A 15,824-nucleotide genomic window follows, 5' to 3' on the forward strand; every position below is an offset into this window, starting at 1 on the left:
GCCAATAGGGAAGCTACTTTGGATATGTAGTTAGCCAGGGCAGTAACGGATCTGTCCTGTTTACAGGAAAAATCTAATATGTCTTGGAAAATGTTATCTATTATTTCATCTTCATCGAAGTACTCGCTCTTCAGGACCGAAAGAGCCACCTTATAATTTCTGTTGCTGATGGAAAGATGATTAATCAACAGGGGTTGGCCAGACAGTGAACACTTCAAAAAATTCAGCCTTTCGGCATCATTGGCCATGCCAGCTACACAATTCTCAAAACGTGACAAGAAATCCTTGAAGCTCATAGGGTTAGATTGCATGTCCAATCCATCGAAAGTGGGTCCCATGATCTGAATTTGAGGTGGTTTTACAGTAAATGAGGCCCCAACTCTTCCAACTTCTGGGGAACATGGAGGAAGACTCAGAGAGTCCATGGCCACTGGGAGGAGCTTTAACTCAAGATGCTCTAATTCTCTTCGGAATCTCAGGGTGCGCGCAAGAGACTCCTTCTCAATTTGAATCCAATCCTCTTCCTCAGAAGATTGAAGTTGGATTTTACTGACACATCTGTCTACTTCAATCAAATATTCCTCCACCGATTTCTGCAGCGCAGAGAAGGATTTAACAGAGAGTTCATCCTCCAGATTGGCCATCTCCAGAATCGTTCGGATTTTAGTCCACAGAAGAGAAATCCTCTTCCTTAAATCTGGTTGACTTACATCCATGTTAGTATGGGGGTTCTTTCGCAAATATGTGAAAAAATTAATTTCCAGAAAAGAATCAATGACCGCTCAGATCGAGAAGGGAGCAATGCACTTACCTTAGGTTGCGAAAGAATTGCCCCCCTTCCGTGACGTAACCATCTTGTAGTATCTTCGCCAAACGAAAGTGGAAAAGATTTACTTTCAATCGCCGGCAACCGAATCAACTTGTGGTGAAAGAAAGAGAAAAAGGACAAGGGAATCTCCCCTCTTATATAACGGAAGGATCAGATGATTAACTATCACATGATCCGGAGCACTAAAAAAAAAAAACTTTAAAAGGGTGAATAACAACAATCCTTCTTGGTTAGTATTCAAGGTAAGTGCATGTCGATCCTTTTCTTCTCGAGCAATCATTAATCCTTTTTTGCACATACACACACACATATTCATGTACACACACGTAAACGCACAGTAGTATACTGGTCGTAATAAATACGCAATTTCCCATTAAACCTCTACATTTCACTAGAACGTTCTCGGACTCCTTGAACTCTCATTTTTTACGAAAACTTTATTTTGCTTGCCTTGAGTTGTCAATAAAAACAATTATGTTCTATATATTGACGTAGTCATTTTCCCATTTCAGAATTCCCTATACACAATAAAGGCACTAAATTCTGTTGTGTTGATATATATCGTCGTACAGGAGTTCTAAATATTTAGCTTACGATTTCGGGAAAGAAATTTAACATTTGAAAATCTGAAAAAAAAAAAACAAACTATTTTGTTTTAATTCAAACTTGGAATTATAATTGTCAACACAGACACGTTTACATAAGATAAATTAGAATCTTATTACAGTTTCAATTTTTTAGCGGTGATTTTAATCTGACGAATTAAAAATGTATCGTGTAATAATGTACCAATACTCTATATAGTGAATCAAGAGTTCTATTCAGTTAAAGTCGAAGCAATACACTTTTAATACATCTTTTAAAAAAGAATCTATGGAAGACAATAACAATAATGAGATAACACGAATATAGTTTGCTTTTTGAATGAGTTTTACAGATCTTTAATAATACACATTATTTCATTTAACCATTATTGACGTTATTAACGTTTTACTTACCATATCTGGGGATGTGTAATTAATTACTTAACTCATAAAACCGACAAATAAATAATGACGAAACGTTCTTTCTTTAGAATAATTTTGGGTAATTTCGCAAAATCGACTGGAATAAAAAGGGAACTAATCTCATGTTTACACGACACCGCTTATAAATCTCATGTAAACTATTATTCTTATTTCCACATTTTCGTATTTTGTTTTGTAGACTTTTTTTTTTACTCAGTTTAAAGTCTGAAAATATAAATACGTAGATTTACGAGTAAATAATATATAAGCCAATGTTTGTATTGAAATATATGAAGCTTTGAAAACTGTTTAAATACTTCCCAAGCTTTATAAAAACTTTTTTTTAATTATAAATAAATAAGAAACCAGAAAGAGCTTTAAATTACATTTTTTCGTGCGATTTTTTTCTTTTAAATGTGACTTCGAACGATTCAATAATCCAAATAATTTAAAGAAACTATTCTGCAATTATTTTCATTTTTTACAGCCGTTTTTTCTCAGTTAAAATGATTACAAAAATTAAGAAGTTATCTAAATGTTTTAAATTCATTAACATTATTATAATTAGTTTATAATTCAAACGACTAGACAAATTTACAATTCGAATGACTAGGGTAAATAAATAGAAAACACCAACAGTCAGATCTTTTTTTTTATTATTCGGTGATGTCATTCGCGATACACCGTTTCCAGTGTCAATTAAAAATACAAAAATGCCTATTTAGTGTTCAACTTGATGTCGATTGCCCAGGCCCAACTATATTTATATAATGGCTTACAGAGGAAGACCCACCGGGCCTCGGTTTTCAGGGTTTCCCCAACCACCACCACGGGTAAGTTTACAGTAAATCTATTTACATGTGTTAGTTTTTTTTTCTTATATTCTTAGTTAAACTGAAGAATAAAGTTACAATAATTACACGTGCATTCTTGATGGCATTCAAAATTTAGTTATTCACAATTTCAAAATTACTTTTTGGCCGAGATAAAAGAAAAACTAGCGTCATATACAAACATTATATCTTCTATTATACGTATTTAGATTTTATATCCGCGTTAATTCATTTTTAAATGCGAATAAAGATTTAAAAAAATAAATGTAAACACGCAAATCACTTCATTATTTGATCTCTTCAAACTTTTGCAATCAAATTGCAAACTCTTTGATATTGACTTGATTTATTTGCATACTCCAGAGAGCTTCACTACATGCTTGAAAACAAAATGCGGCTATTTATTACAGTCTTAGGTCAGTTTTTCAGCTGTCAGGAATGGAATGCCAGTGTCATATCTGGTCGGCTCATCTCTTTTTGGTGATTATCCTTTAGAGCTTTCTTGAATGAAAAATCTTGATATGATTTCTTGACAAAGCTCGATAAAACAATATAGATTTTCGAAGATGGATTCGGTTTAAATTTTTTTGTTTGAAAAATAAAAATGTCGCTCTCTGTGAAGAACGAATTTACTGGATTTATTTAATGGAAAAATAATTAAAAAGAAAAAACCCTATGATTATTCCCGCTTGTATCATTCTTTTGGTAATGAAAGGCAACAACGTTTCGTGCTGTAAACATTTGAATATTTTTTGGCTATAGAAAAACGAAATAACATTAACAAATACAAAACAAAAACAAATGTTTTTGTTTTGTTAATGTTTTCTTTTGAAAATTAAAGTAATCAGAAGTGCATTTTTTAGGGGGGGGGTATTCATGTAGCATAGTTAACATAGCAGAAATCGAGGTACTTATACACTTAGTACCGTGCTGAAATAATCTTATTTAGAAAGTTATTCTTAACATAGGGAGGGTGTGTTTTGTAAGTATTCTGTACTTTCACCTAACAATTTAATTAAAAAACGATATCGTAACGTGAATTTAACTTGAAAATACTTTTAAAAGATAAGCACCGAAAACAAACAAAATGTGCAACAATTTTTTTTTTACCAAATCCAAATTTAATTTTGTACCGACCTGTATAATTTTACTTAAGCACGATTAAATAAAAAATGTCGGTTGATTTTGTTTGGAGATGGTGACCAACCAGATTGTCTCTAATTTCAGGCGTAAAAGATAGTTTTATAAAAGAAAGAATTATCACTAAATCCGGGGGTTTCCAGTCATACTTAGTGCTAATGGGAAGGCAAGCCATTTATTTTTTAGAACTATTTTTTCAAGGAATGAAATATCAACACAGGTCAGCAATTTTAAAAGTAAATTTCGTTGCGTTTGATATCATTGTTATATATATATATATATATATATATATATATATATATATATATATATATATATATACATATATATATTTCACTATTTCTGCTCTCTTAACCATATACCACATGATTCTCGGCTTTTTAAACAAAATCAAAACATTTTTGTCTGTGGAGGGAGCAGGAGCACATTACCTCAGGTGTACTTCTCTGCAGATTACAACAGGGTTATCTTCAAATTCAATCTCAACAGATTCCTTCTATGAACCGTTGTAGAATTTTTGGTACTATGCAGTATTTGCACTTGTTGATCTACACTATTTTTTAAATAGTATTTTCAAATTTAATTAAAGTTTTATGATATCCATTTTGGGTATTTAGCAGAGAAGTGTAGCGGACTGGTAGTATATTATATATATCCCCCAGTCGTACAAAATAGGAAAATTGAATTGAATTGAGAAACAAACGAACAATGCGTTAAATTGAAATAAACGAACTAGAATTTATTTCATGAAGAAACAAATAAAAGAAAGGGTACAGCACGTGTTTAGTTTGGTGTGCTTCTCTCGCTGTTAGCTGGGGAGAAGGAAAGTCTATTGTTGTAGAGAGAAAGAGTGAGAAAGTTTATCCAAGTCATGGAGAGAGAAAGCGTGTAAAGTGTACATACTGTCAGTTGGCTCTTGCCCTACACATAGTAGCAGGGGACGTGAAGCGCACCCCGAAGGGAGTGGTAGGTCTGTCAACCGCTCAGATCAGGAGCCGAATCAAAAAGAGGGAAACAGCTCAGGTCTCTTGCTTTTGTAGTTGTTTCTGGTGTCCTTCGCGCATGTGTGGATTTCCTTTAAAGGGAAGTGACGTTGTCCATGTGTGCGTATGTGTGCGTGTAGATGTGTGTACGTTAGCAGGTGTGTGGTTTGAAATGTAAACGCGTGTGTTTGTGTACGATAAGAAAAGGCTTGCACAGAAGTCAAGAAGCAACTATATGAAAAATAAATATATACAAGAAATAAATGTTACCATAGCCAATAAAAGTTAATTTTATAAATACCTGGTTCATTTGTTTTGGTTTTCAAATAGTTTTTATTGCTTTTTATTTAATCTAAAAAAATAAGTTTTTCCGAGTAGATTTGAAAAAACCCCCCAAAAAAACCCATGGCGGCATTTTCTTTGGAAGAAGGATGCTTTGAATTTTTTGACTTGTTTTCCACTACAGCAAAATTTTTTGTCTTGTTTTCCACTGCAGCCAAATTTTTTGTCGTTTTCCACTGCAGCCAAATTTTTTGTCTTGTTTTCCACTGCAGCCAAATTTTTTGTCTTGTTTTCCACTGCAGCCAAATATTTTGTCTTGTTTTCCACTGCAGCCAAATATTTTGTCTTGTTTTTCACTGCAGCAAAATTTTTTGTCTTGTTTTCCACTGCAGCAAAATTTTTTGTCTTGTTTTCCACTACAGCCAAATGTGACATAAGACCAGTTTCCCCATTATTGCACTCTGTTCGGGTACAAAAACGGCAAAGAACAGACCCATCTTAGACGAACAGGAATATCTTCTCCTTACAGAAGAAGGTAGTACTTGAGAGGGTGCATCTTCTAGCACCAACTGTACCATACATCATTTTGACAAAGAAAGGTCTAGTATTTCAAGTCAGCCTCTAGGTTGCCAGAATGATGCTAAAGTGAACCTCAGCTGATGTGAAAACTTAGGTTCAATTTTTTCTGATTGTGATACCACAAAAACATTCTGTTTCTTTGGAGCATTTTGAAGGTTTTAAAAGAGCATTGTATGGGTACAACTACCTCTGTAAAATTCACATATTACAAAGTTTCATTAAATGTGATCAATAGAATTTGGAAACAGCCGAACCATGATAAGTGGAGAGTGAACTTACATAATATCAGAAAACATTGAATTCCTGAACAAGGGAAAAGTGATGTTAAATAAAAGATATCTTGATTATAATCTTCATAAGGGAACATAAAAATTATACAAAACTGTTCTCTTTGAGGAATTAATTTTTTCCTGGAACAGGAATTTGTATGTTATATTTGTGTATGTGTGTGTATGTATATATATATATATATATTTATTTTGTGTGTCACACTTACATCTGAGTGACTGTGGTTTAATTATTATGGACTTCCATTTCTTGCAATAAATAACTTTACCAAGAATTCGTCGTAAGTTTTGGTTTCGATTTCGATTATAGCTGATATAGCACTTAAATCATCTATTTTTTTTTATAAATAATTTTACCAAGAATGCTTCATAAATTTTGGTTTCGATTTCAACTGGAAGAATTCAAGTTATATATATATATATATATATATATATATATATATATTTTCTTTTTTTTTTTTCATCAGTTTTGGTTTCAGTTTCAATTCAAGCTGATGCACCCAAGTCATATGGATATATTTTTTTTTTATTTTTGAAATTGCAACTTTATAAAATATAAAAATCGATAGAACATTAACTCTATAATAATATATATGAAATTTGCAGAAATTAAAATATCATATTTAAGCGTACTTTACGACTGGGCTATGCCGGGCATCCCTGCTAGCTCAGATAAATACTTTTGCAGTTTTAACAAAAGAGCTACAATAATATCAGAGAGTCTCCATTTACGCTGAACATCTACAGAATGGTAACATCAATATATTAACGAGTCTCCTGTGTAATTTCCAGATGTCCCGCTAGTATAAAAGAAATGAGAAAATAAAAAAAATAAGAACTTCTAAGACAATCAAAGCCAATACTAATAATTCCTGTCAAGTGTTTACTTGAATTCTTGTGTTTTTAAAAATTTCTGCCAGAATCATTCTCCTTTTCATTCTTATTCTAACAACTTGACTTAAATAAGCTTAGCCTAATAAGCTTGTAGCTGAAACATTTATGCACATATGTAGTCTATATATCTATAAAAGTGAGAATATGTGTGTTTGAGAACACTTCTCAATCTATATATTCAAAGAATTTTTGATCTACAGACTTGAAATTTGGTATATAGAGTATTCAGATATGTGGAAAACTTTTTAATCAGTTTTCATCTGGAAAAACTGGCTGTAAAGGGCTAAAAATTGAAAAATTGGTATGTGAAGGTCATCAGTTATCAACTGTTTCATGAATGCACATGCATGAATGGTTCATGTGACAGATTACTTAAAAATAAGAAGGTCTGAAAACACTTTTTTAGGACTGTATCAAGCTGACCTAATGGTTATCGTACTTGACTCACTGTCTTTAGGTTTTGGTTTCGATCTCAGCTCGAATATTTTGTTTTTTTTCTTACAAGAAGTGAACTGTTTAGAAAAAACATAATACTCACATGCACATGTCTCAGTTTCTTTACGTTTTTTTTTTACTTCATTTTTTTAAAAGGAATTTAACGTTACATTTAATACCTATGGTATTTCTATTTATAATAAATAAGAAATCAGCATTAATTAAAATATAATATTATGAGTGTATTTTACGACCGAGCAGCGCCAGGTGGCCTGCGAGTCAATAATATTTGTGTAAAAACAATTTATACTAAATATATGTATAGAGTTGAATTTTCTTTGAAAAATAAACAATTGTTTTCTTTTTACAGTTTGCTGTACGTCCTGTGAATTACTTACCATCTCCGCCTCCACAACTGGTAAACCAGCCTAACAGACAGAACACCCCAATTCTTCCGCTTCCTTCTGTCATACCTCCCCCACCCACATCTGTCCCTGGTGGGGGAGGTGGCTCAGTTCCTTTACTCCCGCCTCCTCCACCCCCTGGGGTGCCTCCACTTCCATCCCCTACACAGACTATTAATAGTTCTGGTAGCTATTCTGGTGGCCCACCACCTCTACCCCCATCCAGATCACTAGGTATCCCTTTTCCCCCCAACAATCATGTGGGGGTGTCTGTGCCGCCACCGCCACCACCCCCTCCACCTCCACCCCCACCATCTCTTGTTAGTCCTGTGGCTGCTGCAGCTGCTGCTGCACAGTGTCAGCAGTACTCGTCTGTTTGGGGATCTTGTGCCATTTTTCCAATGCAAAGAGCAATGGCTCCACGACCAAGCCATTATTCCCATTGGAAGGCTCCACCTGGACAAAATCCCCAGCAGCAGCAACAGCAGCAGCAGCAGCAGCAGCAGCAGCATCAAGTACCACCACCATCACCCTTTTCTACAAGGGATTGTCTGGGAGGAACTGGTGGGCATAGCAACAATGCAGGTGGTGGAGGGCAACATTCCAGTGGAGGAGGTGGAGGGATGTTTTTGCCACTGCCCATAATGAGTGGTGTTGGAGGTTGTCCAATGAAATCAAATTCTTCCCTCTCGTCTGGTATAAGTGCTAATGACCGGGATCGTCTCGGCAATGGCATTCCTCTGATTTCTTCCAAAGCGAGTGATATTAATAGCTGCTATAGTAGCAGTGGTAGTAGTCTTGTCGGCGGCAGCAGTCGAGATAGAGATCGTGATCGAGACCGTAACAGAGATCGAGAGCGAGACCGAGATAGGGAGAGAGATAGAAACAGAGAGAGCAATTATTCTTCATCGTCAAATTCTTTGTCCTCTTCCTCATCACACAGTAAGAATGTCAGTTCTTCTACTGAGCGTGACCGCGACAAATATATGTCATACAGTAGCAGCAAACAGTCTTACAGTTCTGGCAGGAATAGTGGCAGCAGTCGTTCCAGGAGTAAGGATAGAAAGAAGTCTTATGACCAACGGTCAGTCTCTCCTCATTATTCGCGGAGAAAGGATAGTGATAAATATTCTACTTCTTGGAGTCGATCAAGGTAGGTGTTTCCTTTCCTTTTTCATATTATAAATTATTTTTTTACCGTAATTTAACTTGTCTTTCTACCAAAGTGTCAAAGATTTTTTTTCTTCCTCCTAGCATCAAACAGAATTTTTATGAACATACTTTCTTACCAAGAACTTCCAAGAACTTCCCATGTGTGGAACACATTACCATAGAATTGATTCTCTGCCAATTACAACATGTTTGTCTTCAAATATTTGTTATAAACCATCCTCATAGGTATTCATATTTTATCCTTGCTAACCATCATTTTCAGTCGTCTGATAATATTCTTCATCATTCAACTGACCATCTATGGTGTAGTCGCATGCATGCTGGTTGATTTTTCATCAGCCAGAAACAACTTGCAATGCAAAATTGTTTTTTTTATAAAAATATTACTTTATTTTTCTCATGTGCATGCGCCAAGCTAGAGATGGAGAGGGTGTGCAGGAGGGGGGATGGATTGAACAGCGATCTCATCTGATGTTGCTTTCTCATGCTGTGTGTTTACTTTCTGTCTCTCTTGCCTTCCCTTCTTGGATATATATATATGTGATTTGAAAGTTCACAATAAGAATAGAAAAATTACATATAAGAAATGAGTGAAATGATAATTATTTAAGCATTTTATATTTTTCTCAACGTTATAACTCGAAGAAAGTATAAATAGCTGATACAATTTTTGAAGTTATAACACTTTAGTATACAAGATATTTGATTTAAAAAAACTCTGTCAGTAAAATGTTGTGAAGTGCTAGCAAACATTTCTAATAGCTTTTAATTTCTAGGACTTTTCTCAAAGTGACTGAAAATATTCTTTATCAGAATGGTTTTTTGTTAAATGTTCCAAAAGTCTGAAAGGTTTCGTAGCTTCATTTGAAAACACAACAGACACAACATAGGTTGTTATTGTTGTTTTTATGATGGAAAAATAGAAAAAATTAAGATCACTCTGTTTTTCTTCAGTAATAAAGTAAAGCTGATATCTTTTGAGCTCATAAAGAAAATTCAATAAACATTTTAGAATGGGCATAACAATACTAAAGTTTCATCTAATTTTCCTTCAAATGTCTCTATCAACTAATAACAGAGCCCAGTTAAATATGGATTATTGTCTATTAGCAGGCGCCGTTCAAGATCCCCAGTGCCAAGAAAGCGAGGGAAAAGTAGTGAGCAAAGAGAACGCCGTCATAGCCCAGCACTAAGTTCATGTTCAAATTTTAGTTCAAGTTCCAGCACCAAGAAACGTTCCTGGCTTAAAGAATCCTCAAATGTCAAAGATTCTAGGTAGGTCCTTTATTTTTTTTACAAGGTGTACATTCAATACTTTGGCAGCTGAAATAAACAGGTTTATCCCAACATAATAATCAGTCAAAATCTACCCCTTTCCAAATGTAAGCAAAACATTTGGTAATTTAATACAAGTTAATTTGGTCAACATGTAAATATTTTTTTCACAAAATTATTAAAAAGAGATATACATAGTACAATGTACATTGAAGCTCTCAAAAAGGGGATAAATTAATCTCACATCAGTATCCTATTTCTCTACAAAGACATCATTTACCCATGCACAGAGTTGGTATGTCAACCACTAATCTCTACTTCTTAGATACGACCCCAAAAGAAGTCTCTAATCTAATAGATCCCACACTGTCTATGAGCATCCAGTCCATATTCCATTGCGACAATGTTGTATCTCAGCTTGTTTCACTAGTACTTCAGTGAAATGTGCTACGAGATACTTGCACCCCCCCCCCTCATGTAAAATATATCTGACAAAATGCACACTCAACAAAATCCCATCTATTCATAGTAGGGGAAGGGGTTCCACAGATGCAGGAGAGCTTTCTACTCAAATAAATTCTTTCTTTGAATTGCTAGCCTTTGAAATTCCTTCCCTGCTCCATGTGTCCCTGACTGTACCAACATGCAGAAATTTAAATCGCAAAAGAATCCATACAATGTTAATATTGATGCAAGAATATTTAATTTTTTATTTCTTGCAAAAATGGATATAAATATTTTAATCATTTGTTTTTAATCTCTGAATGGAATTATCTAAACAACTGTAAATTAGTAAAATTATTAATCTAGTAACACTAACATGGGTGAAAGTTTTTTTATTTGTGACTTCTGATAACATTGACAGTTATGTGGTCGATTTAGAGTTTCACTACCTTGCTCATAGATGTAACCATCTGTGTTTAGCCTGAGGCTCTCAGTGAAGTGGCATGATGTCACCTTCTGACAACATCAGATTGTTGATCATGCGTTTCTATTTCTTATATTGCCTCAGAGTTGAATCCTGAATCTTTCAATTTTTTAAAACTTTTTCTGCTGTCATATTGCTAATACTGAAGAAGTCTGAAATTTTCTTATTTGTCCCTCTGGTGCAAATTTCAAAACTATGTGTCTCTTTTGTAACTTTTTGATTGTATACTCCAGACTTGAGTATAAATCTAGTACTGAGAAATAGAGATAGTTTGAATACGATTGGATGTTCCTTCAATGCACTGTCTCCTCCTCTGCATGTCACTGTAATTGAGTATATAACGAAGGAATTTAGTTGATCATTCATTTATTTACAATAGAAAAATTGTCTTATTGCTACATTTTCTTTTTTCTTTCCTTGTCATTAATGTATTTTCTTTCTTCTTTATCTATTTAGTCACACAAAGAAAACGAGGCGAACTGAGAAACCTGAATCTCCTGAATTGCCTCGAACAGAACACAAGAAAGAGAAAATTGAGAAAAATGACACGCCTGCATGGATCAGGTGTTCCCCTGCTGATCTCTACTTTTATCGTGATAAAGCACGTATTTAATTGTTTTTTCTTTTAATTCTGTTTCTATTTCAGAATTTTTCATGAGAGGATTGATAATTTATATTATTTCAATTATTCTCATCTTGGTTGTTATTTTGACAATATTTCGGCTGATGTAACCTCCGAGCTTCAAGTACATGTTTATGAACTTAGAATCCACATGGAATTCCAAACTGCATCCTTTATTTAACCCAAAAGGGTAGTTTGTTCTAATTCCGTCAGACATAACCTGATTGAAATGTAATTTTTATTTTCTTAGTATAGCTTGTTATTAGAATTGAATTGTCAATTTCAGATAAATGTAACTTAGAACTGATTTTCACTCAGCACCTTTATCCGTTGCGTAATGTGTCGATGTGTATGAAAGAAAAGATGATGGTTTAAGATGAAAATAATTCAATTAATACAGTATTTTATTTGATTTAAAACTTTGAGTACACCAGAAAATGTCCAAGAAAATCATGTGGCATTTGATAAAGTCATGGATTTACTTAGAATTACTGTTGAGTGGCGTTCTATTCTCATGTAACTTAGGACTTCAGTGTTTAGACATGGAAATAGGAATGTAACATGGAGATTAGAAGCTATACAAAGTCTAATAAAATCAATAGAAAAAAGTAAAAGGCTATGGCTACAGTGAAAGGTTGGTAAAATTAAGATTCATTATTTTAGATTAGCTGTACATTGCTCAAAATTAAAAGGAAAAAAAATGACTGAATTGTTTACAAAGAAACAAGTTAATTTAGGTAGTTTTATATTATTGCCTTAATTGGTTTTAATATGAAATGACATCGAAGCCTTTTGACTTATTTTCATCTAAACATTAATACCATTAGAAAAACTTTACAGTTTCCTCCAACAATGGATAAGTTATTAACCTGTGTTTGATGAATCATTTCCAATTGATTATTTTATTATTAACTAACCAAAAAAGGATTGGTATGCCAGAAAACCGGTTGAAGCATTATCTTCATAATATGATTCTTGAATAAAACTTCATTGTTATTTCTCGGAACTTGATGTTCGGATATTTTCTACCAACTTTTTTTCTTGCAAAAAAGAGGTAATATCTTACCAAGGGAAAATCTATACTAAAAGTAAATTATACTTACTACATCAACAGATTAACTTAATTTTATTGTCTTAATATTTTAACTATGTAAAATATAAATCTCTCAACCATCTTAGATGGCAATAAGGCATGTTACCCCAAACGTTTTTGATCTGCAACATCGTCAACGTAATAACCATGTCATGATAAGATGAATAACAACAAACGAGATAAAAAAATTTCTTCAGCCACGTTCCGTCAGAATTTTTGTTGTGTTGGTACAATTTGAGATGTGCTTCGTGTCTCAGGTAGTTTGGCCATGTACAGCGTACCAGCTCCTGCATCAATGCAATAGCACACATGGATACTCCAGGCACAAAGGGACATGATAGACTAAGGAATACTTGGCTTGAATGCATACAAAATGATTTGATTGCTTGAAACATGATTGGTATGAACCCTTTGAATCGAACTGCATGGAGAACAGATGTGAGATGTTGCCTAGTATTGCCCACTTTGGAGTCAGCAGCATCTTAAATACTACAAGTTGATGATGATGAGTCGAAAATATTATGTATTATATTTGATATTTAAATCTATGACAAATTTTTTGAATATCGAAAACTACTAAAATATAAGTAGATAAAATATTGGAATTAGTGTCTAATAAGTTATTAAAAAAAGCTTGAATTTCCATATTTTGATAATCATTGTAGCTTTTCATGTTTTCTATATATTTTTATTCTAACATTAACTGATTATTTTACAATTTAACTCTTTCGTTTATCTCAGCAAACCGGTTGCTTGATGGCTTCACAGAAAATGATTGACCTAGAGAACCGCTTCCAAGCTGACCTCTGTGATCGTGCCAAGCAGATTGTTGAGACACGGCCCCCCATATATGAAGAACCAAAACGACCTGTGGCCACACATGTCCATGATGGTACAGGTAATTAAAAAAATTGTATCTGTAGGTTTAACATGATATTCTATGTGATGTCATTTAAACTCCACTACATTCCAACACAAACCTTTTTAGCTGGAAGCAATAGATTTAGCATGACAGCATAACTGCTGTAAACAATTTTGGTTTTTAATGCAACATAGAAATTTGTTCTAAACAGGCAAATGGCCGGTTTTTTTTTTAAAGATGCTGTTTTGACCAAATTTTATGTTGCATTTTATAGCTAAAAATAAACGTCATCTTGAAACAGCTGTAAACAACCTTAATATTTTTGCATTCTTTATAATGCTAATATAATAATGATAATATATGATATAATATCATTTGTAATGTTGCCCATGAAACCGCTAATATTTGTATCCTTCAAAAATGAATATATCTAAAAACATTGAAAGTATAAAACTTGCTTTTTATCCTGTCTCAATAATATTGTAAATGCAAATTTTGTAGAAAACGCTAAACAAAGAAAAAGAAATTTATCATCAATAAGTAAACAAAACACCTTCCATTTTTATCTATCAATAAATCTGAACAGTTTCATTTTTGAAATAAATATTTTTGTTTCTTAATTATTTAAAACATTCTTATTCCAAAATATGCATTTAAAAAAAAAAAAATATTTTTGTATCAAAAGGTTGTTTGTATTTTCATTTGATGAATTGGATGTTTGTTTTTAAATTAACAATCATGAATGGAGCAAGATACCAACTCTTAATTTAACATTAAAGGGTGAGGACCTATCTTTACAAACTAAACTGCACATCTGCCAAAGTGTTTGTTTTCTTTTCATTTATATACTAAATTTATTTACTGTATTCACTTTGTTAGCATATAAATTTAGATTTTGTTAGGTTCATTTTATCATTGTTTGGTTAATTTTCTTTTAGAGAGTGAATCTTCCTCATCCTGCCATTCTACTATTGTGGAAAACTCTTCTGAAGATACAGATGATACAGATGACAGCACATCGGAAGAATTAACTAATGAGTGGTTAGAAGAGCTGAATCGCAAAAAGCGGCATCCTTACCGCTTGCATGAAGAACTTTGGTACAATGATACTGGAGAGGTATGAATTTTGAGATTCATCTTTATCTTAATGAAGGAAATCCTGGTTATCAGGGTTTGGCCATTGCTATGAAACCTATGATAGTCTGTCATACAAAATGTTACAAAATGTTTCCTTAAATTAGGTATCCTAAACTAAAATTCTATTTTCATTATATCTAAATTTTTTTAATGTAGAAACAGATATTTGCAAGATAAACAATGATACCAGATTTATTTTGGTATCACAATTAGCTACTGAATTATGGCTGCCCAAAGTTTGTTGGAAATTTGAAAATTTGCTGTCTTGTGTACTTTTGGTAAAAGAAGCTAATTTATAACTAAAAATATGTAAGTTTGCTTGTATATTACAAGTGAAAAATCCTTACAAATGTAATATAATTTTGTGGTAAATGGAAATTTCATAAATGGAATTCAATAATTATTGAATCAAACCAGAAAATTCCATAACTCCCAAAAAATGTGTGCAAAAATGACATGGGAACACAATTTTTACTGTTCTTATAAGATTCATTTCAACAGCTAATGCATTGAATGTTTGTAATATGATTCAGAGCAGAATAGATATGAAGCTAGATTTTTCTTTTAATTGTAAATCAATAAAAAATAATCAGATTTGGACCATGTAAAAACTGATAGATACACAATTTTATAATAAGTGAAAAAATTAGTTCACAATAATTTTGGTGAAGTATATCTTAAAAAACCTACATTAAGCCCATCATATTGATGACAGGTCCTTTCTCTTTAAAATATCAACCGTTTATATGCATAAAATTGATTAACACCAACATTAAAATTCCATTGAAAATAGTAACATAATTTGAAGTAATATAAAAAACAAGGCTGATAGCCATTAGTCGCGTGCTCTCGTGTAATGAATGAATGTGTGAATGTAGGATTGACATCAAATTCTTAAAGATAAATTAAAATGACCGAAAAATGGGCTGAAATAACTTAAATAAATAAAAAGTAAATGACTTAGAATGACTAATGAACTTAAGGATGAATTGAATGACCTTAAGAATGACTTGAATGCTTAAAAAATAACTGGAATCGTTCAAAAACAACTTGAATGATCT

General features: G+C 32.9%; 2 protein-coding genes across 4 annotated transcripts in view; one reads left to right on the forward strand and one right to left on the reverse strand.

The window, feature by feature from the left end:
- LOC145239852 (geranylgeranyl transferase type-2 subunit beta-like) overlaps positions 1–2,006 on the reverse strand; it is a 31,045-nt gene extending 29,039 nt beyond the window's left edge. Inside the window, exon 1 of the mRNA XM_080103410.1 lies at positions 1,828–2,006. Within this exon, the coding sequence (XP_079959536.1) occupies positions 1,828–1,830 (3 nt within the window). The 5' untranslated portion in view covers positions 1,831–2,006. The remainder of the gene's footprint in view (positions 1–1,827) is intronic.
- A 369-nt stretch (positions 2,007–2,375) lies between these two features.
- LOC145239851 (ribonuclease 3-like) overlaps positions 2,376–15,824 on the forward strand; it is a 92,165-nt gene continuing 78,716 nt past the window's right edge. Inside the window, exons 1-6 of one of the 3 annotated variants that reach the window (XM_080103409.1) lie at positions 2,376–2,669; positions 7,640–8,826; positions 9,957–10,121; positions 11,506–11,650; positions 13,506–13,656; positions 14,565–14,743. In XM_080103409.1, the coding sequence (XP_079959535.1) occupies positions 2,607–2,669; positions 7,640–8,826; positions 9,957–10,121; positions 11,506–11,650; positions 13,506–13,656; positions 14,565–14,743 (1,890 nt within the window). In that variant the 5' untranslated portion in view covers positions 2,376–2,606. Of the gene's footprint in view, positions 2,670–7,639; positions 8,827–9,956; positions 10,122–11,505; positions 11,651–13,505; positions 13,663–14,564; positions 14,744–15,824 lie in introns of all 3 variants that reach the window. The other 2 variants (XM_080103407.1, XM_080103408.1) reach the window with 2 other exon arrangements.

Source organism: Euprymna scolopes, chromosome 19 (genome assembly GCF_053919585.1).
Source record: "Euprymna scolopes isolate OS-2025 chromosome 19, ASM5391958v1, whole genome shotgun sequence".
Lineage (NCBI taxonomy): Eukaryota > Metazoa > Mollusca > Cephalopoda > Sepiida > Sepiolidae > Euprymna > Euprymna scolopes.